Here is a 21,964-nt window from a genome sequence, read left to right on the forward strand (position 1 = left end):
GCAAGTAGATCAGTAGACATGGAATAAAAAATTCTTATCCCTTCAGTAATTAATCGACTTCGTCGAATCGCGATGAAGATTAATAGCCTGAAACATGATGCTGTAAGTGCCATTTTAAGCCAGATATTATAAAGAATAAACACTCTTCATTGAGTTCAGGATTGACAAAAAAAATATAGGCACCCGGGCTGATGATTGTTACATTATAAATTCGTGTTACAGTTACATGAAACTATAACATTAAAAGATTCTTATCGACATAAAATAAATACTTGAAATAATTAAACAGCTTGGAAAGTAATCAATTTGTTAAATTTAAGTACAGTATTGATCTCTGTTGAATGTTCAGTACTTTTTAAATATTGATGCCGTGCTGAGTCAAGGTAATTGGACACTTGTATATAATTAACGAGTTTAAAAAAAGGATAACAAGTACATTGACGGGTACATCACAATATTGACACTTTGATTAGGACTTTATAATTTTCCAATAACAGTGAATTCTCTTTATAAAGCATGAGAAAAATAATCTGACCCTCGGCTGTAATAGGCTTCGATTTACTATTCATAAAGTATAAGCTCTCGCAACAGTCAATGATCATTTTTTAAATCTTAAATAGTCGGGAACGTGTATAGAGAGCAATTCTAGGTTTGGTCAACATAATATCAGTCAGTCACTGTTTTCCAAAGTAGTATGCAAATAGAAACTGTTTAAATGAAGATAATTTGTACGCAAGTTAGATGAAAACGATGTATTTTATTTGTCAAGTTCTGGGTGTGAGCCCACTTACACTACTTCATTTATGCCCAAAGATTTCTTTTGCTATTGTCCGGAGAAAATTTTTATTATTAAAGAATTATAAACTGCTGAATGAATGAGAATACTGAGAGTCCAAAAATATATTCCAAGCTGTTCACGAACAAAAAATTGGTTCGCAAACCGCTAAAACATAGTGCCACTTTCTCATATGCTACAAAGAGGACGAAAACGAAAATATGTGTAAAAGTTTGGCTGCTATTGAACAGTGTCAGCGGGTGAAAGGACTGCTCAAATACCAGAGAGTCTTCAATTTTTTACAGATAACTCGAAAGTTGAGTGAAAACAAAATTAAAAAAGAAAACTAAAAAATGTTTGAGAGGTAGTTTCATCTCCGAAGATTGCTTAATAGCGGATTATTTTTCAACACATATTCTTAGTTCTATCGGCAAAATATCAAAAAGTAGGTCCCATATTTCAGGATTATAGTAAAAGCGTTCATTTTGCAGCTTGATGGCAATTAACGACGTTACACCACGGCAAATAAAATAAATATTCGAGCCACCTCGAAGCATACATCTTTTTGACGAAAGTAATTTTAACTATGAATGCCGTCAAATAATTGTAGTTAATACATTGTTAATTCTACGATTATTCTTGAATAAACTGACACGTTTTTTTTTCACGTGACGCTCGATTGCAAAAGAAATGTTGAATTTCGCCATCAAACTCTCACCATCTTCGATTACTGTGGCAAATTATTGAATTTCCATACGAAAGTACTAGGTGAGTTGGAAAACGAAATCACCATATTTTAACTTCTGGCATCAATGATCTCGAGACAAATTAACAAGTATCATTATTGAAAAATACAGACTGTTAAGCCAGATACTTTAAAAAGAATTGAACCAGGAATTTGTTTGTTGGTTTCATGAATTCTCACTCCATAAAAAATATTTATTGCACTTTGGTTGCTTTATAAATCAGTGTAAATCAATTGTGAATGCAAACTCTGCGATAGATCTTTCGGCTTAGATATTCTTTATTAACTAAAATGGCTAAGCACCTATTTCGGTATGCATATAAATTCAGGGTGTTGAGCAAGTTTGAAAACATGCGAATCTTGAAAGTCTCTGAGACTTAGATTTTACAAGAAAAAATCAGAATATTTTATGAAACTGTCTGGACTTGTCGAATTTTGGAAAAAAATCTAATTTACTTGTGCGTTAATAATCTAGGAAATTGCTTGATTTCTAGAATTTTCCTATTTTTTTCTCCATTTAACCTACTATTCGTTTTGTCAAATCGGTAAATTAGATACTTCATTCATTGTGTTGTTTTATTTTTGTTAGTGTCTATGTTAGACTTCGAACAACAACAAATTCTCAGGCTTTTTTATATTTATGCCTAATTGTTTCACTAATTACAAATATAATTTATATTACTCTACACTATTTAAATTCGCGGAATCTTTTTCACGTAAAATTGGTCTTGTTTTTAGTGACTCTTTACCACCCATGCATTGTTACTTTTCCTTCTTAGTACCAGATCAGAGTTCAAAGATATGAAGGATGTTTTACGGTAAGAACGTATAATACAACGTGCGTGAATTTTAACTGGTTGAAAGAAGAGAAAAGTTTATTTTACCTGGGCAATGACTATAAAACAGGATTCTTTAACGTGAATGAGGCAAGATTATGATCTATTAAGCCTGAAATTCTGAGGGAATTTAAAATTTCCCAATCACTGAACACCCTGATATTGCATAGCCATTGTCATGATATTAAATGTCATAGTTCTAAACTCAACTACATCGCTACGAGCTAACAATTATTAGTTATATTAACACTCCGTATAAACCTGCATGACCAAAATCATCCAACATTGAAATACACTGTACACTTGCAGTATTCTACACATTGCGCCTGATACAATCATACCTTTACAGTCTATTGTCACCACGATTGATTGAGAAGAGATAGTTGCTAATATTACTTAAGTTTCTTTTACTTATCCTATCAATAATAATTATCTGATGCAGTGTGATGCCGATCGATCAACAGTCAGTAGCTACAGTCAACATTTCCGTTAACAGCCACTTGATAATATTTAAATCAGGTTGATCGACTGTTTCACATATATTCCAGAAAGATGGTGCCAAAACGTTTCAACGAGTCTCGATTATCTGGAGCAAAATAAATATCGATAAATATGTGGCTCTTCGAAAATTTTCCAAGATTTCGTCACAATATTTACAAATTGGATCCGCTTATTCATTCATCCATCTGTCTGGAATGAATTGATCGAACAACACTTTTATATCACTAACGAAGAATATTCTCTTCGGCAAATAAGCCTGAGAACAGTAACAGGACATAAGTTACCACAAACCGTTTCATCGAACCTTAGTTTCAAATTTGTTTATACAGTAATTTTTTTCTTTTTTTTTTTTATAACGAGTAGCGAAGGAATGATTCCATTTTCATAACAATAATACTCATCATCGAAAAGTTAGTAAACGAGTGAGAATAATGAAAGAGAAATGAAAGAATGTATGTTTCATTAGTTAGCAAAAAGGGAATGTTTGTTAATGATGGAAGTAGTCATTTACAAAATAAATGCGTAACGTTTGTACGTTGTGTACGCTAATACTTTTTTAAGTTATACATATAGGATATAAAATGCAGCAAGAAAATATATCGAAAAAAGATCCAATTTCACGTTCATTTTTAGTAGACATAACTTTAATAGCTAGAAATTGGCATGCTGCGATCAATTGGCACTCGCGTGATAGTTCTCGGTTTCTGAGTCGTATAAAGAAACAAACGCGGACCAATGCGAGGCATAACAAATCTGCCTCTAGAAGTCTTATAATCTATTAAAATATTTAAACGTTACGGTATAAGAATACCTACCATAAGAATATATATAATATGTATATATATATATATATATATATATATATGTATATAAGTATTTATGTATATAATCGTAATATGTTTAATGTTCATCTAATACTAGCAAACGACAACAGGTATTTGCTTAAAAGATTCGTCTAAAACCTTGTCTAGAACCGTCAGTCGACATAATAATAAGTATATAACGAACGAAGAGTCAACAAGATTGGCCGATAATTAAAAATTTTTCGACCCATAATACTTTTTTTCTGGAAGAATACAACGATCTGTGGCCGTTCCGTTAGAAAATAGCCACCGTTATTCATTACTTCAAATATCGTTGTCAATATTAAATATTCGATCTATAGTACAGAACATTGTTTTGCCTCCGATGTGTCATCTCACCTAAGTAGGATATTGAGAGCTAAAATTCATTTCAAGTCTGTTGCAATGTATCTGAGAACGATACATTTACGATCTATATTCCCGTCGTCCCTGCTGGCGCTAATAAAATTCTTTCATTTTATCATCTTTCGTTAACCAACAACCTCTATTAATAACCCGACAGTTTGTGCAATGGATTCTTGGATTAAAAATCCAGAACGGTTTTATAACTTTATTAGTGGGACACCCGTCATACCTGGATTCACCTGGAGAACAATTGGGAAAGGTACGAGGAAAGGGTGTCTCAACTAAAGAGTCAAAATGATTTGACTCTACTTCTTGAGGGTTGTGACTGCCTCTGTTGGCTTCGCGAAGGAGTTGGTGTGCTCGCCGGAATCGTAGGAATGATAGCAGGAGGCGAGGCTGGCGCACGTGGTGGCCGATGATGTTTGCGCCCAAATCTAAAGAGCCGTCAGAAAAATATAACTTCTTCTTCTAGGGGTTGTTCCGTCCTTTGCTGTTGATGTTGTTGCTGTTGTGATTGTTGCGACTGCTGCTGTTGGTTGTGGTGGTGATGATGCGGCTGTTCAGGAGGCGAACGTGTTGCTCGTAATCGAGTCTGCGTGTTGGTGTTAATATTGCTAAAACTATTGCTGCTACTAAGGTCAGGTGATGAAAACGATGAGCTTGTCACGATTGCCGGACTGCTACCAGCTCTTGAGTGACGATCAGGGCTGTTATTGGCAATGATGCTCGAGCTTCTGTCATCAATATTTGTACACATTAAAGCATGAACTGTTAGAAAAGGGCTAACTTTTGTAAAGACAGATTCAAGTTTTGAGCGAGAATTACCTAGAATTATTATTGTTGCTGCCACTGGCCAGCTTCAAAGGCAGCTGTTGCTTGACTGGAGGAAGGCTGCTCTGAACTTTCTGTTGGTTAGTAGCACTGATCAAATTCAATGGTATACGTTTGTTGTCCTGACTTTTCCGCGATGGCAATGTGTCAGTACTTTGGCTTCCATGTGCAGGTGCAGCTCCGGTTGCAGCCGGTGTTACCAGAGAAACACCTTGTCTCTCTAACGCTTCGAGTCGGCGATACAGCTGATCGCGTTGTTGCGTGACATCACGCTGTTCGGCTGTAAGTTGATCCCGTAGCCTTGAAAGTTGGGCCCGCTGTTCATCCAGTTCCGTACGCTCTTGTTGAGTTGACGCACGCCACGCCGCCTTTTCACGGCTAAGTTGATCCTGCAGATTGCGTAGCTCTTCCAGTTGCCGATTCGGATTTGGTCGGTTATTGGTCGACTTTCCACTTCCGTCTTTCCAAGCTGCTAGCTGTGCTTGGAGACTGTTGATCGTCGTCATTTGAATCGCGACTATACAAAAGAGCCTATAAACGTAGTGTGACAACTGAACGGCAGCTAATTGTTGATCTCGATTTCCATCGGTCTCAGTGTCTGCTTCTTCATCCTCCTTTCCTTCACCCAATTCACTTAATAAATTACCAATCTTCATGGGCGGAATGACAGAGTTCAAAGTTGTGTTGTCGCGCCACGGGGAACGCTCCTGAAATAATAAAATCCCGTTTACCTGAAGAATTTCAAAGTGTCAATTCGACAAGTTTTTCGATTCGATTGTAAAAAAAAGTATTTCATGATGATATCGAAGAACTTTCATGCCATGTGGTAAATAGACCAATATATTTTAATTACCTTATTGTGATCAAACCCAGCAAACGTTTCCGCACGTCTAGGTACACACAGTGCTGGCGGCACATAGGCTTCACTATGCCGTTCACCAGCGGAGCTTAAACTACGTGAAAGTGTTGCACTTCCTGTACTAAATGACAATGAACTGGCAAGTCGCATCGCCTTCTGAACAGCAACAACAGCCTGTAACGTGATTTTTTATTTAGTCATCTTTACAGCTTTCATTATGGAAAAAAATGAACAAATTGATTTAAGCAAAAACATCGTCTTACCTCGCTCCAGACTAAACCTATGTCAGCGTGCACAAGTCGTTTGTAATCTGGCACTAATTTACTGCAGTCGGGCAACTCTCTGTCTTCTCGACTCTCTCGTTCGTTGTCACTTTCATTTGTGTTCCACACACCGGTAGCAGATCGAAGTCTCAATTGCAATCCCATCTTTTCTTCGAGTAACGCGGCTTGTTCTACATCTTTTTTTCGCAGTTCATCTACAAGTGGATATAATCAGATTTATGACTGTCTTATTCTCCAACTCAAAGTTATCAAAAAATAACATTTAATTGCGTATCAAATTCTGTCCACAAATATAGATGAAGACTTCTACTACTGTCAGGCGAATTGAATTCTCTTGCTCTATATTTCACTGGTAATATTGTTCTGGTTGAGACAATTATGGGTACGATTTGATGAGTATACATACCGACAATGTCGCGTATATGTGACTGTTTCGCGTCGACAATACGCTGTCTTTCTTCGGCAGATATTGTTGATACAGATGAGGAACGGTTATCCCTATGTTCGTTTTCTCCGTTGTTACCCAGTTCGTCATTTTCGTTCTCTAAATCCTGCGGACATGTTTCAACTGCAGCTCTTATTGCCTGTATCCAGAGCTGTTTGTCCTTGGGTTTTTGCACTTTCAGTTCAAACATTTCCGGATCCGAGGGGTTACTGCTTATCAAATAAATGCCTGAAAGATGAATTACGGTAAACTATATGATTACTAATTTGCGTACCGCGACTGCTTGAATAGGCGAATGATCCCGTAAAGAAAACATTCTTGTACAACCAATAATATATTTGGATTCAAAGATACCTCTGGATTCTTGTCCAGCTTTCTCTCTCACAAGTAGCTTCTGAAGTGAGACAACACCAGCCTTGTTATCTGGTGCAAAGAATGCATATTTCTGATCTCTTGTTTCAGCAAGAAAGAATAATACATCCGATAGAACGACAACAACCACAGGTGCCATTTTGCTACGACCTTGCATCAAGAATGCTGTACCCTCAAATTTGAGGGTACGATTGCTTCCTAGCACATCCGACTTTTTGAACTTCATACCCCGATGCGTGGCGAAAGACTTAGCCTCGATTCTATCAAATGTAAAAAATAATCTCTATATCAACACGTAGGTAAATGGGTAAGTTAAACAATTGTTTTTCAAATCTAGCCCAAAACTATACACAAAAAGAACACGAGAATTCTGTTCCATATTTTTGATCAAGTGCCTTCTTTAGAAATTTTGAAATATTGTAAAAAATTGGATTTTGCAAATTGCAGTTGAATTCAATAAATTTTTTTCTGAGGCTTTTAGACTCTGAAGGTACACTATCTGTACTAGAACATTACCGCAGAATCACATTATTTGAAATTAAACTTGTAAAGAAAAATATCGATTGAATTGGCCTTGATGAATTCTGGAAAGGTTCAGAGATTTGTTTTTCATGTCCAATAAACTTTATTTATTCATCAAACCGTCAATTAGTTAACACCATACCTGTGATAGATTTCTAGCTTTCGATCAGCTCGCTCCTTGTCGGCAACTTGGGCATCGACATCCCCTAAAATTTGCTTAACAAGAAGCAACGCTTGGCGTAGATCCTCGACTTCATGGGATGCAACCCCTGTCTTGATCAGAGGTTCAACGAGTAGCGGGTATTTTGTCAATCGTTGGGTGACGAAGAGAATGCACTCTGGAATGCCTTTCTTCTTCAAGAGAGGATTTGCCTGTCGATAATCCGTTCTGAATTTACTACCATTATTTCGAAGTAAACAAAACTTTGTTTGGAAAGATCTACATGGCCTAGATATTTAAATTTCTAAAGTTAGTAAAAAGTCAACTAATGAAATGAAGAAAAAGAGATTAGGTGATTTCTTTTCGTTTTAAAATCGACAAAAACCGTCAAAGTTAAACTATAGATTAAATGTTTTCAATTTTGCTCACCTGGCAATGCCGTACAAAGCGAACGAATCTGGGCTCGCTGCGATAATAGTATTTGTAGGCATTCACTGCTTCACGGTGACGACTACAAAAATCACCATACGCACTTTTCATTGATGTAGCATTACCCCCTGAAAACTGTTCGATCAAAATGTCCGCTATAGTTGGCACAACAGAGTTGGACTGTTGGCGTCTCCTCAGCTTTAACAGAAACTTTAGATGAATATCTGTAAGATCTCGTAGCCGAGGAAACATTCGTTCGAGATCTGTAGGTGGTAGGCCAAAATGACGCCTAAGGCCATCAGCGAATATTCGCTCCATAGCCAGTAAAACAAGGCAGTGATGTTTCTCTGTCAAGACAAACTCGTATATGTGCTCCTGTCGCTTAACTTCGCGCTCGCAGCTATTTACAAGACCCCTGGCTACATTGCGCCCCACGGCTGCAGTCCATGAATCGGGTTCCTCTTTTCCCAAGCCCAACTCAGGGTCCAGCCCCTCTAAATCACCGACGTTAAACTGATGACTCTCTTCGCCAAATTCGTGTTCTTCCCAGTTACTGGAAATCGAATGAGTCAAATTATTCATGACATGCTTTAAGGTCGTAAGAACAGCGAAGAAGGTGATGAGTACGATTTTTTTGTTAAGTACTTTCCTGTAAATCAATTTCTCATGAAGATTTGAGCGATGAAATATGGCATATATTCATTCGATTTAGTACTTTGAAAAATATTTTTAAGAAAGTTTGAATACATTACATAAAATCGTGGAGATGACCCCTTTCAAACATACTGCAATATATGAATAGCGACGTTATATAAAATCGGATGACAAACAAATATGAGAGCATATGACACAGAAAGGACTAGATCAGAATGAAGCAATAATCTAATACTAGCATTCGATAAGCAGAAAATTCAAGTACTCGTAGCGACTTGTCATGCTGCGGAGTGTGTGGAAAAAGAATATGGTAAAACTTGACTGATGTATCGTTTATCGTTAGACGCCCGCACCCTGAGAGCTTCCTCAATATGTTTTCAAAGATGAAACATGACTGTTGCTTCAAATCTCAACTATGTTTTTGGGAGAAATCACAGACTCAGATATGGCGCAACATGTCATACCAGGTTTTTTGAAGTTTTTTTTTACAACTTAACTTACCTTGGCGCTTCACGATGGTGTCCAGTGCTATCCCCGTCTCTTTCCTCATTGATCGTTTGACTGCAATAAAAAGAGTTAGAGTTCTTTTTGTTAAAAAAAGAAAAAAAAATTAACTCAACTTCGTGTACCAATTCCTTACTTGTCTACAGCGTAGCCGAACAATGATTGGCATGAACCTTTGCAAACCATGGAGACACAGTTGGGTATCTAGTCCTAATTATAAACACCTCAACAGCGTATTTAATTCCGAAGGATTTAACAAAAATATTGAACCAAAGCAAAACGCAGACATCTAATAAACGGTATTAATACACTACACCATAGCAAATACGATCTATAAATATTATCCCATGTTGCAATTCTATAATTCTTAGTTTTTTTTCATGTTCTAAATGAAACTTAACATTGAATTCGAAAGTTATTCGGCACTGCATAAATTCCTACACCATAATGTGGTTACAGCATTATCTAAGATGGTGTCAAACATTGCAGGTCCAATACTTAAAAATAACAGAGAACACAGTTGACATGATCGGAGCTGGTAGCATCTTGTGGACGTTTTTTTTGTATTGACAAATACTGAAAAGAGACCAAGAGAGAGAGAAAGAACAGACGTGCGTTGCGGATAACCAAACTGATTCGATATGTTCAATTCGTTGCTGCAGTTTTTCAATAATGCTGCTACTGACTACAGTAGATAGGTATATACATAAGATAGATGTGGACAAAGAAGTGATTAAAAACGATGAGCAAATGGAAATGATGGGAGAAGCAAGCGGTTTTAGAAGCAGAAGGCGTTGAGATTCAGTTTTTCAACACTTTGCGATTGGAGTAGGAACAAAAAGTATTCAAACTTTTTCAATATGCAACAGAGATTTACATATACTTTTCCGTTTCCTTGGATGTTTGGAATGTAAAATATTCATGATACATCCTTTGGAATGTTGTTTAACTCGCACATATTGGCAACACTTGAGCATTAAATGGGCACCATGATGAAAGATTTTTCGCTTGATCTTACCAACTAAAATAACAATCATGCATAGTGCAAAATCAACAAATCCTTAGATGGGTGAACGTCATCAGGATGATCATTGTCCACAGTGTTGTGAATACGGTACAACAGCAACAAAGACAACCAACGAATAAACAAACGGACGGATGACGGGACGAAGAAACGTGGCGGCGAGTTTGGCAGGTACAGGTGTAGGATTAGGATAGATGTCAGATATCCGAGACTTACTTGACTCCTAGCTTGGTGGCGACTCGCCGCCAAGGACTGTATCCCGTTGCGGTTTTCTTGTTGCTAATCTCCCTTTTATCGTCGATCAATCAGTACCATTAAATTCCAATTGGTTTGTTGCAGTTGCACGGGAAGGAATGCACGGGGGAAGGAAAAAGCACACACTGCATTAGCGCCATTTAAATTCACGCTATCACTCCTCCTCCCTCCCATTTCTTTACCATTTGCATTTAACACCAATATATCTCTAATCTGTTTCTTCTCCGTCTTTTCTCTTTTCCGTAGCTTTCTTGGATGAATAAATATATTAATACCATCAAATCTAACAGCTTGTTCCGATCTTTGTAAGAATAATTGTGCCGCAGTATAATTATGGGACGAACTGGATGAAAACTAATTTGATGGGTAAAACTAGATCCACTAGCAGGTGTTCTTTACTACTAAATCACATGTAGTGTAATGCGTTGATGTGAGTCTAATGTGAAGAATGCAAAGTAAAAATGTTGTAGCTACCATTTTTGTGAAATTTAATTTTCTTAGCTTCCCCTCTGCAACCTGTTGCCAAAAACAATGGGAATACAATGTTTTGGCTCATGAATAGTTATTTTATTATGGCTGTTACAACGTTTTTGTTCTACACTTTTCAATCGCCATGTTATAATTCCGACACGCTCCACAAATAGTTTCCGCTGCGATTTAATTAACAAACACTGAGATATAGACATATATTTAGAACGACCATGAAATCCTCAATCCTGGACCCAGGCATGCCAGATATACTTGCCTTTACCGCAATTGATTAGATCCAAGCGTATTGTAAAGCAAGAACGACTTTTTCAGCATTCCTAAATTGTAAGCGTCATTGCCAACTAAGAGCTACCATTGCTTGGACAATGGACGCAGGTAGTGCGAAATATACAGAAGCTGCAAATAAATTTGCTTTAAATCGGATGTGTAAACTGAGACTCGGTGTGCCAGTTTTAACGCTCAACTTTTATAGTGTTATGGTTAAGATTTTCACAGATTGATAAAAATCCATTGTTTCGCGATGCTTGGCATATATTCACATGCTCCTTCCACAATATGTGTATAAAGGTGAACAAGCGTTGGCCGAGCAAATATATATTTTTTTACGCTTATTTGAAAAAAAAAAAAGTAACAAAACCTCGAACGCAAATTGGAATTGCGTGTTACTCTGTTCGTGAACGTGATAGCTCAGAATTCATGCCCGCGGAATACTTAAAGCCTGGGATTGTAATGACGTGCGGCCTAATCTGAAGCTGTAAAACCAGAACCAATGCAGCAACTAACGGCGAACCATGGAAAAAATTATTGATTAGTAATTTCACATACCTCCCGCTGTTCGTCGACAAAGGAGGAGGTAATGAAGACGTCGACCCTCTCTTAGCATTGTTGGTCGCTGCTGGAGTGCCAGACACGGACTTGGATCCCGATTTTGATGAATGTTGCTTCTGTTTGACACACTCCAACGTCAGCTGATCCTTGCATCCTTGACTTTGATGAACAGTAGCTCCGCAATCTACAATTTTCCCAGTTCAGAATTCAGAAAAGTATGGAAAATTTTATAGTGAACTTAACTTTTAAAATCATGTATAACAAGCTTCACTTCATAGATAACACTGGAGAGTGATGATTAACAATGAAACTTGTTTAAATCAACTAATGGTTAAACAATTTGATGAAAAAACTGACTTTCACAGTGTAGAGCTGGCTTGTTGGCCACCAGCTGCTTGGTGCAAAAATCACACGTTGCTCCGCTTTGATGACTGGCTGCAGCTACCGACACCCACTGGTGCTGTTGACTTTGGTTTGCTTTTTTGCCGCTTTTATCCTTCAACAAGATGATTGATAAATATAGCGGAAATTTTTACGATGGCAGTTGTTCTGATTGCATGGCCAATGGTTAAAATGGAAAAAAACTTACTTTCTTCTTACGAAAGAATAGAGAGCCCCGCTTTCGACGTGTCTTCTCAGAATGATTATCGTCATCCACAACTCCGCTATAATAGCAAAGTAATGTAACCTTTAGTCATAGTTTTGTTTGGAGCAAAGAAAACATAATTCTGCTATTTTCCAGGATTCGTGTGCATGTGCCATCTCAACTGCTTCCAAGGTGCAAGTAATATAAAAGAGTGAGTTTTTACTCCTATGTTTATGGATTGGGGAATAATTAAATGATATTCTTTACACGGGAATAGCTGCCTACTATGGGAACAGATTTACAATGCCAGCAAATAATAATTGAACTGCAAAATGCCTAACCCGAATAAAATACTTACTCGGTAAGTAGTTCGTCAAAGGAGGCTTGTGCATTGGGTGTACCTTCTCTGGCCAAATCTCCGTGAAACCCGTGGCTTCGTTGTGGAATAAGATCCTCCGTTTCTGTCTCGCTTCCGCTGCCTCTGTCGTGACGTCCCGGGCCATGTAGAATACTATATGCGCGGTTTAACTTTCAAGCACGTAACACAAATGGCAAGACTAAAGAGCTTGGAGCTAAAGTCCACCTCAAATTTTGAGAATTATAGTAACAAATTGTTCTATAATTTCTGCTTTATTGCGGAGACTTTAGCTAAAACTCTGCCAAATGGTGATTCAATGAAACTATGGCAAAGATCTAGCAAAGAGGTTTATTAAAAATGTGTAGCCATGCATTTTGATATATAAAGTGAAATTGAGAACAAATGTGAGATGCAAAATAAATAAAAAATAGCATTATGAATAAGCAGTCAAGATTTAACTCGTTGAAACCATAATAAAAGTTGAATCATTTTCGTCCTTGCAGCACAGTCCTCGCGCTTGATTTTCAGTAAATAAATTGGGTTAAGATCCAGAATCGAAAGTAATCGAGTAAAGTGTATTATTTAAATTTCAACTGTGTTCGAGTTAGATCAAGAATTTAAATAATTGATGTAGAATTTAAAAAATACATCTACTGTAGAATTTAAAAACATCGTATTCAAGAATATAGCCAAAAACTAAAAGCTAGACTGCAGTCTCCAATGTAAGCCATAGCCGCAGGGGAACCTGATAAATAATTATTCTAATAACGGGAAAAACCACAAGCAAAAGTCAAGTTTAAAAAACTTTAAACATGTGCCCATAATTAGAGGGTTGTGGTTGACTCATTTCCTAGCTATCAATGCCTATACCCTGTTTCAGGAATTACTTACGCGGTAAGTAAAGGAGTAGTTCGAGTCCCAGAATCGGTAAGATGCGTGTGGACAGGGGGTGTAACAATTGAGGGTGTTGAAATGGATTTCTGCAGTGGTAGACGAGAGCCAGTAATTCCGGGCATCAGTCCTCCGCTCTCGCCCAGCCTCTCTCTCTTTGCCACGATCTTCTGAAAGTCACCCTAGAAATATCACTAGATGAGTAGATGTTTCCGTTATTTTTCAAGAGAATTCAGTTTCCACAAGATAGAGAATTTCCGTACTTGAATAACATCGTTCGTAAAAAAATATACCTGAATAAGATCTGCTTCGTTGAGTGAATGAGTACTGGCTTGTGATCTAGACGCTTTGCTTCCAGGTACCGTTCCAGTGGGGTGAGGCTTACTATCTAAATCTAAATCTAGTTCACTCTCCAAGCTACTGAGGCTTATGCTCCGCTGACGCTGAAACGAAAAATCGTTCAAGACGTTTGTTTCATCCTGACAGGCAAAACCAGGTAAATTATATGAATTTGTAATGAGAAGAAAAGATAATAATAACGATGATAGCAATAACAGATCATAATAAATCATAATAAAACAACTAACCATCGTTCGGGCTTGTAGATGAAGGTGATGGTCCTGTCCAGAGTGGCGCGAACCCCGTCTTGAATCCTCAAGATCGGTCCAACTTCGTCGTCTGTCGACTCCTTGACTTCCATGGGGCAAGTGACGATTAGATGAGGGAAAATGGGTGGGCGAACTGTTTGCCGAACCGTCGACTAACAAGTCGGGGTCAGAGCTGGTATCTTGATGCTCATGAGTACGGAGAGGGACGGGATTTAGAGGACAAAGCGAGGGACAAGAAGAACTAAGCCTTTGCGTGTGATGACGATGGAGGCGGGAGCGAGCATTGTGACCGGTAGTGGTCAGCGTCAAATCCCGCATTCGCTGAATGCTTTCGTGTATCTCGTGCAGTTGACGAAGGTTGTCATCTGCGAATCATGATTGTACCAACATGGTCAGCTTTCGTTGGCATTTTTCAACCGTATCGCATTCTGCATACAACTTACCGAGAACAGGATAGTGCTTTGCAAATCCTGGAGAATGGGGAGTCACACTAATTATCGGTACCAGTGGCCCCGTAGAGCGCAGTTGTGCACCGATTCCTCCAGGCTGCTGCTTGAGCTGGTCGAGACCCCTGTCCGACATTACAATGACAGAAGACCCGTCCTTCGTATACTCGGACTCTGAGGCACCTCCGTCAAGCGTCAAACCATCCAACTCGTCGTCTGTTCCTCTGGCTACACGGCTATTGTTGGGATTTGCGGAACTCAGGTAATCCGTTATTACATCCTCGTCGCTGTCCTCTCCGCTGTTCGGACATTCGTCTGGAAAAGATATACAATTGATCCCTCATTTTCAAGTCACAAATTGTTTATCTGGCATCGATAGAAGTTCACTAACAGTTTTAAGAATAGTCAGAATTTTTATTTTGTAACTCTTTCGATCTCGTGATTCAAGTTATTCTTGGTAACGATATTTAGAATTATTCGTTTTAAATCTATAGATGTGTTTTTTTCTTTTCTTACACCTACTACCAGAGTTTATTAATTTTGGGAATTAATGGATCGCTTGATCATAGATCTGAAGATATAATTCTGGTAAATTTTATCAGAATAATCAACCAGGTCTTCGAACTAGTACGATCGGATGAATTTAGTACCTATGAGATATTGCATTGTATCCCAAAGTACATCGTAACAATCAATATAAAGATAGTAACCATAAGAATGAAATCGTCACCTAGCAGCATATATTATAAATATTCAAGTAAGGTCTAAAATTTTTTATATATTCAAATACTCAATTCCATTTACCGGAAAAATACCGTTAAAAGAACATGGATTTTTTTCATATTCCGTCGATGTTATAAAAAAAAAAGGCTGTAGATTCGCCACAGCATCTTCATGATTATGATCGAAGGGATTTCGTCACTTCTTGGGTGAGACAATAGTCGTCATCATCAAGTTACAGACAGGTACATTGATACGTTGTAAATAGGTATGTAAGTAAGGACAATACCTAGTACCCCTACTTTCTGTACTCCACGATATAGGAAAACTGATAACGAGGAGAAACGGAGAACAATAGGAACAAATCCCATCTCTCTCTCTCTCTCTCTCTCCCTCCTCGCCAGAACCCTCCTTGCGACGATTCGTGGTCGAAAGTCAAAGAGACGGCAATCTGAACGCATACTATACATGCCGCATAATAATGGCATGCAGATTGAATAGGAACCAGGTCAAATAATTTTCTGTACAAAGACGAGAGAGAGAGAGAGATACAGAGAAAGAAAGAGAGAGAGAATCAATCAATCGGCCCCAGGCGATAAATCAGGAAAAGTTTCGACGCTACCGTTGCATTTTCTGTGCCCGCACGGAGAGTAATGCCATATACTACTGTATCATCGTTCCTTCTCGCCTGATGTACCAAGACAAAATTTCATTATTTTCCTTTTTCGTTTATTCGTGTATGCACATTGTCGAGCACGTGACCCGCCGTGTGAAGCATTCTAAGATTTCGCTATAAGATTATTATCACCTGGGGATAAAAATGTGATTACAAATAACTGGTGAAATATTGTTTCGTCGGTCACAGTTACGCGAAACTGAAATAATTTCTCGCACATCACCTCCCCAGGGTAATTGGAAAATTAAAAATTTATGAATCGTTCTATTATATGAGATATAAAAGGGTGGAACGGCTTGCCATACACGATCCATGCTGCGGATATATGATTCCGAACTCATTTTTGAACGATAACGCAGATCCGCCGAAGGCTACGAAACGGGAGAGAAAGACTCAAGGGTTCTGACTATTTAAGATAAGGCCAAATATTTCGTACGAAGATCCTTGATTCGTCGTTAACAATTTAGAGGGTCTCAACTACTCTCTTGCCGCCGTAAGTCTCGCGTTGAGAGGAAATATACGTTTAAAGAGCGTTTCCTGGGCTGCATTGCGAAACTTCTCTATTACACATGCAGATACGTTCAGAAAATACTCATATACGCTGTATGCCATATAATTAAACACTACATATTCATGGTATTTATACCTGTCTTCTGAAGCTTCAGGAAACATTGAGTCGCGTTGAAAACCCTCTTCAATTTCCACTGTTTTTTGGCGAACATATTAAATCGAGAATCTCGTTTTCAAACAGAATCGATTTACCAAAATATCCATTAGAATTCCATTCAGCATATTCAACGTTATAGGTAAATATAGACACGATAAATTACGTCATAAAGGCTTTGTCGTAATAATACGAAACGAATATTTGTTGTATTAACGCCAAGGCAAAGATTCGTCACGGAAGTATGGAACTTTCGGTTGGAAACAGCTAGTTTACGCTTAAAAGCGAAAAATCATCGGGCCAAGGAAGAATGAATAATATAATATTTGGATATTTTCAGGTGATCAGCAACCAATGCGACAGAAAATCTGTAATAGACATTTTTAAACTCCACGTCAGTCGTTAAAATTAACGTCTTATCGAACGCGCGCGAGGATACAAAAGCATCAACAGAAAGGGAGGTTTTCTGGCAAGGTCACTACTTCCCGAAAAACAATCAGATTGGTTTAAATTTCTGTAATAATATGTATACTGATGGAAATGATAACTCCGGTCGCGTTCAATATCGGTGCTCACGCGAAGCGAGGGAAATCGTGCACTGTGTGTAAATGCCCCGAGAGACGACAGAAGACGTAAAAAGTCCGATCAGGAATTACGAAGCCCTTCTAACGTTCACGTTAAGAATAATCGGTAAAACATAACAATTACTTATACATAAGCATATATGTGCAAACGAACATTCCTCCTCTCATCCCGACTCGTCGAATTAACACTGATCGCAGAATCGACATTGTTGCGATCTTCCGTCTTTATCTTTCCAGGCATGATTTTTATCTATCTATCGTACTTGAATGAAGATGAAGTTGGTAACGTAGTTGTAACAATCCAGGTTTAGAGAAAAAAAATCGTTGTTTCGCAATTATAGGAATGTCTGACGATACGGTAAATTATAATAAAGAAAAATATATTCATGTTTTGAAAACTCAACTACCTCAATTACTATAAAATTGCAAAACAGTGGTTTTCCCCCCCACGTTTCGTTACGTTAACGTTACTAACTTCAGGGTCTTGCATCTGACTATATATTTGAGAAAGCAAGGAAGGAAGTAAGGAAGAGGGTAAACAAGGGGAAAGAATGAAATATCAGATGAAATCAAATCTGCCGAATTGAGATTTGTCAATTATATACAGTAAGGCGAAGGTACGGACGCACCGGCATTGGTGGATACTGTGAAGAAGGCGGAACAACTCGCTGAGGGTAATGCCGGGTACGTGGATTCTTCACCTCACCATCATCGCTTTTTTCCTCGACACGTTTCCCGGCAATCGGCTACGAGAGGGTGGAAAACGCGGCAAGTTATTTCCGAGTTAAACGAGACGACCGAGGACGACCAGCCCGATCCACCGCCAGCCAACCTCCACCGACCCAATACCGAATGACTGACTGACTGTTGCTTTTCCCGTAACTCGCCAGCGGGAATTGATCCGCGAGCTCGAGCAGCCCCCGCGAGCCCCGTACGAACGACCCCACCTTTTATCTACCTCCCCTCAACAACCCCTCCGAGCAGCATCTGCGTATGTATAATATCGTCGTGATACGCGCCGCGATACGCATGCCGGCATTCCGCTCGTGTATGTACACGGAATACGTACCACCTGATACCTGCAATCTCGACATTCATCGTACTGAAGTTAGTCGCGTTATCGTCGTGACGATTCGTGCTGAGGAAAAACCGTTATTTCGGGATTTTGGAATTTTCTGAGATTCGGTAAACCGTATATCAACAAAACAAAACACACTCACATTTCGAAATCTTAGTTCTTTCGAAATCATTGTAAAAAGAAAATAGTGTTTTTTTCTCCCAATGTTTGGTCACGGTAACATTGCTAACTTCACCTCGTCAATATTCGACAATCAAGTCCGAAATTTTTCATGAGGATGAAGTTAGCAACGTTACTGTAACGATGCATCTTTAGGAATAAACGAAATGTATTTTAATTTTGAAAAGCCATATACTTGAAAGTTGTTTTTAATTGTCCAATAATGATGATTTTTTAGCCTCAGGTTTCGTGATGTTAACGTTACTAAATTCAGCCTGATAATTTTTCTTCGTCTACAATATTACTCGCAGACTTCTGTTTATCAATCTACAGAGAGTTCAGAGGTAGTTCTGTACATCGTCAATTGGCAGGGTAATATACGCAGTTTTACTTGTTATTACAGGGTAAATTCGATCTAGTAGAATTATACCACCACGTATAGTGGATGTATAGGCAAACGGTGTTCATCTCTGTAATTTTTCGCTGATTGGGGTGAAAATACAATCGCAAACGGTGCACAACAGCAACATTACAGATTTTCTCTCTCCGCGTATAATCGTGTATGCTTTTCTTATCTCATATCATCCTTAATTCGCATGCTCATCCGAACGGATAAAGGTGAGTGGGGGATCAGATCTGCACTGTCAGGAAAACGGAGTTGGTGATACAGAATTAGCAGTAAACCGTGTGTATGTAGGTATCCATGTAGTGTATGTATTATATACACACACATATATATATTTGTGTATGTCGTAATCGGATTCTTCTGCAGTTCAGGGCGTCTATTATAAGCGATATTTTTCGAAAGTGATCCATTACCGCAAATTTAACGAAATTGCGCGTATCAGAGTTTTAATACGTTCTGTAAGTTTGTTCATTTGCTGAACGAAATCCAGCCGTATTCTGCGACGAAAAGTCGGGCTGCTTTCCATTTATGGTTTTGTCAATACACAAGATTCGCACTATTCGAGGATACCACGAAAGATGGACAGGAAAGTCGGTGGGTTGAATAATTTTGAACGCGATAAAATATTTGCTTTCAAAAAATTTTCATTATTTCGTATTCTGTGAGGACACTGCACGACGTTCTGTGTGATCATTCAATTGATACACGTGTGAATTTCAACCTTCAAATGCGTAACTTAATTACACCTTGTAAAATCAAAACAGTGTAATGATAAGACTTTTGCGCACAATTATACCTAAGTAGACGTCATACAAGTGAACATCGGCAACGAGAAATTACTTCGAACATTCATTAGAATCTTTGTATTTTAAGATAAAAATGCAAAATGGCGTTTCGGACCATAGAAACTACAGTACACTACAACGAACAATAACATTTACCCATGTAGAATGCATTTTCCGAAGACATCGTGCAGTAGCCACTTGGTTGATACAGAAAACCCGTGTAATGGATCAAACACCAAACGCTACGGTTTCAACAAAAGAGCATTGAGAAAATTGTAATCTTAACCACAGGGTGTTTACCACCAACCAATCTGGGGTATAAGAATCTAATACACGTGACCTGATAGGAAACAACGGAAACAACCAACATTTTCTTCCATTACTATGTAACCACATGATAATATGGTGTCGTCGACTTCAGTGAAGGCCGGGTAGACCAAAACAACGAGATTAAATCTTCTGCGGTGTAACGTGCGGAAGCTAGAGATTGTAATTACTTGGAAAATAGATCATTTTATGCCGGATCCTACATAAAATGGACGATTTTTTCGCAGGATATACCTACATATGTAGAGAGAGATATTAGAGGTAAAATACGAATTTGTCCTCAAAATCGATGCTGCAGCGGTTGCTGCAGCGTTCGCGTAATTTTAGAACGACCGATTTCCATGTGATATAATTCATTCATTAGTGTGAAACTTGTGACAATTAATGTTATTCTTCCAGTGCAAAATGGTGCTAAAACCTTATTTGCTGATTTTCATAGAAATGAAATTTTTTTTTTACCAAAACTAGTGATCGTATAAACTATAACACAAAACGCAGCAGTGCTCATTTTCTGATACCCAGTATTACCTGCATTTTCACGTATATTTATACGCAGACTAGTCTTTGGGTTTGCGAAGTCGAATTAAATCCTGATACAGACTCAATGCGTATGATGTGCAAGATGATTCATTGAAAAAATACTTTCTCTAGTCGTATTTGTATTCAAGGTTGCGGTCAAATGGCCATCAATCTGACTAAGGTAAAGATTGAATACAGAGATGTGTAAACAATCGAAACGGTTTGACTTGTCAATTATTCTGCAGGAATCCATTTACTCAAATTTTTTACTTATTGTAGTTGAAGGAAAAGGTTTACTATGTACTCTCAGAATCTGATTTGGTGCTAACCACATTGCATGAGTGAATAAACAGGTTTTTTTTTTCCAAGAAAAGTGACAAACGAGCTAGTGTAGCTGGCAGATTGACTTTTTCCATATTGTAATCGCTCGATTAATAAATTGCAATAGAATTACAACGAAGACAAAAGAAATTCAAAATAGCTGGTATCATTAGAAACAACTATTCAATAGAAATAACTCACCTGAGGAGAAAGGAGCTAGATTTTCGGGACGTTTATCCATCTCTATGCCCTCCACTCGCGGATTGGGAGGTGTGTAAAGCTTATGATCTGGAACAAATTGTTCCTATAATAGTTTAACAGTTGAAGTATGCATTGATAATCGTCTCCAAAGACAGAACTGAGAAATAATCATTCTAATTGACTAATATTTCTGAATTTCCACCACAGCTTCAAATATTTCAGTATTACAGCTGTGTAGCAAATTTTTCCTCAATGTTCGAGTTAGATTACCGGAGACAAAAAGCTGCTTCAATTAGACGATTGTTTCAACATTTATATCAGCTTTTATAAAAGAATAAAGGCAGATTAATAGATATTATGCATTGCGGCATAATAAAAGGTTTGTACGTTTTGTAAAAGGAAAGTTCTTCGTGTTGTTAAATTGTAAAGCAGAGTTCACTAACCGAAGTTATAATTCTATGCTCGCTGAGAACAATACGTGGACATGAATTATTTGGGAAAGTTGATAAAGAAGCAACGGACGATGGCAGACGGCCGTGCGCCGTCTTGTTGCCAGGGAAAGCAGTGTATTGACAAGGGGAATTGCTGCTTTCTCACAATCGTTGTTCTACCGTTTTTCACCACTTGTGCTACGGTCAGTGCAACACTCCGATACATACCAAGCGTAAATTGGAACGTGGAGGTCCATTTGAGTAAAAATTTATTCCGTATTTTGAGTAAATAAACACAACGTCTTGACAGGACTCTTTGACAACACAAAAATTATCACGGCGCGCCGCCGGCCATTTTCTATTCCTGGCTCTGGTGCCGCCTCACTACGATTCGGAAGGGAGACGAATGCCGCGTTATGTCCAATTCGAATTGTCCACCAATCGAAAGACGGCGAAAATCATGATGGCGGCATCGATGCCGGC

The 21,964-nt window shown here is 38.3% G+C and overlaps 1 protein-coding gene across 10 annotated transcripts; it reads right to left on the reverse strand.

Moving 5' to 3' along the window:
- Window positions 1–737: 737 nt before the first annotated feature.
- On the reverse strand, window positions 738–21,846 carry LOC124304328 (rho guanine nucleotide exchange factor 28). Of its 10 annotated transcripts, none has more exons than XM_046762398.1 (20): window positions 21,710–21,846; window positions 21,051–21,137; window positions 14,608–14,925; window positions 14,144–14,529; window positions 13,850–14,035; window positions 13,557–13,738; window positions 12,666–12,818; window positions 12,311–12,386; window positions 12,079–12,217; window positions 11,719–11,905; window positions 10,366–10,437; window positions 9,123–9,182; window positions 7,968–8,520; window positions 7,521–7,750; window positions 6,839–7,116; window positions 6,446–6,712; window positions 6,019–6,233; window positions 5,750–5,929; window positions 4,891–5,603; window positions 738–4,799 (listed from the first exon to the last, which is right to left on the reverse strand). In XM_046762398.1, the coding sequence occupies exons 2-20, from the start codon at window positions 21,088–21,090 to the stop codon at window positions 4,511–4,513; spliced, it is 4,524 nt and encodes a 1,507-aa protein (XP_046618354.1). In that variant the 5' UTR covers window positions 21,091–21,137; window positions 21,710–21,846; the 3' UTR covers window positions 738–4,510. The 10 variants fall into 10 exon arrangements, with proteins under 10 accessions (XP_046618354.1, XP_046618381.1, XP_046618364.1 ...); XM_046762425.1 differs by having other exon boundaries at window positions 21,051–21,129; window positions 21,710–21,838; XM_046762408.1 differs by having other exon boundaries at window positions 21,051–21,153; window positions 21,710–21,838.
- Between the last annotated feature and the right edge of the window lie 118 nt (window positions 21,847–21,964).

Source organism: Neodiprion virginianus, chromosome 1 (genome assembly GCF_021901495.1).
Source record: "Neodiprion virginianus isolate iyNeoVirg1 chromosome 1, iyNeoVirg1.1, whole genome shotgun sequence".
Classification (NCBI taxonomy): domain Eukaryota; kingdom Metazoa; phylum Arthropoda; class Insecta; order Hymenoptera; family Diprionidae; genus Neodiprion; species Neodiprion virginianus.

Excerpts from the sequence above, each read along its gene's own strand:
- LOC124304328 (XM_046762372.1), bottom strand. The coding sequence starts at position 16,728 with ATGTTCGCCAAAAAACAGTGGAAATTGAAGAGGGTTTTCAACGCGACT. Across the intron at positions 14,926-16,652 it reads CCTGAAGCTTCAGAAGACAG|ACGAATGTCCGAACAGCGGA; the intron begins GTATAAATACCA and ends TATCTTTTCCAG. Across the intron at positions 10,438-11,718 it reads TTGTCGACGAACAGCGGGAG|GGAGATTAGCAACAAGAAAA; the intron begins GTATGTGAAATT and ends CGACGATAAAAG.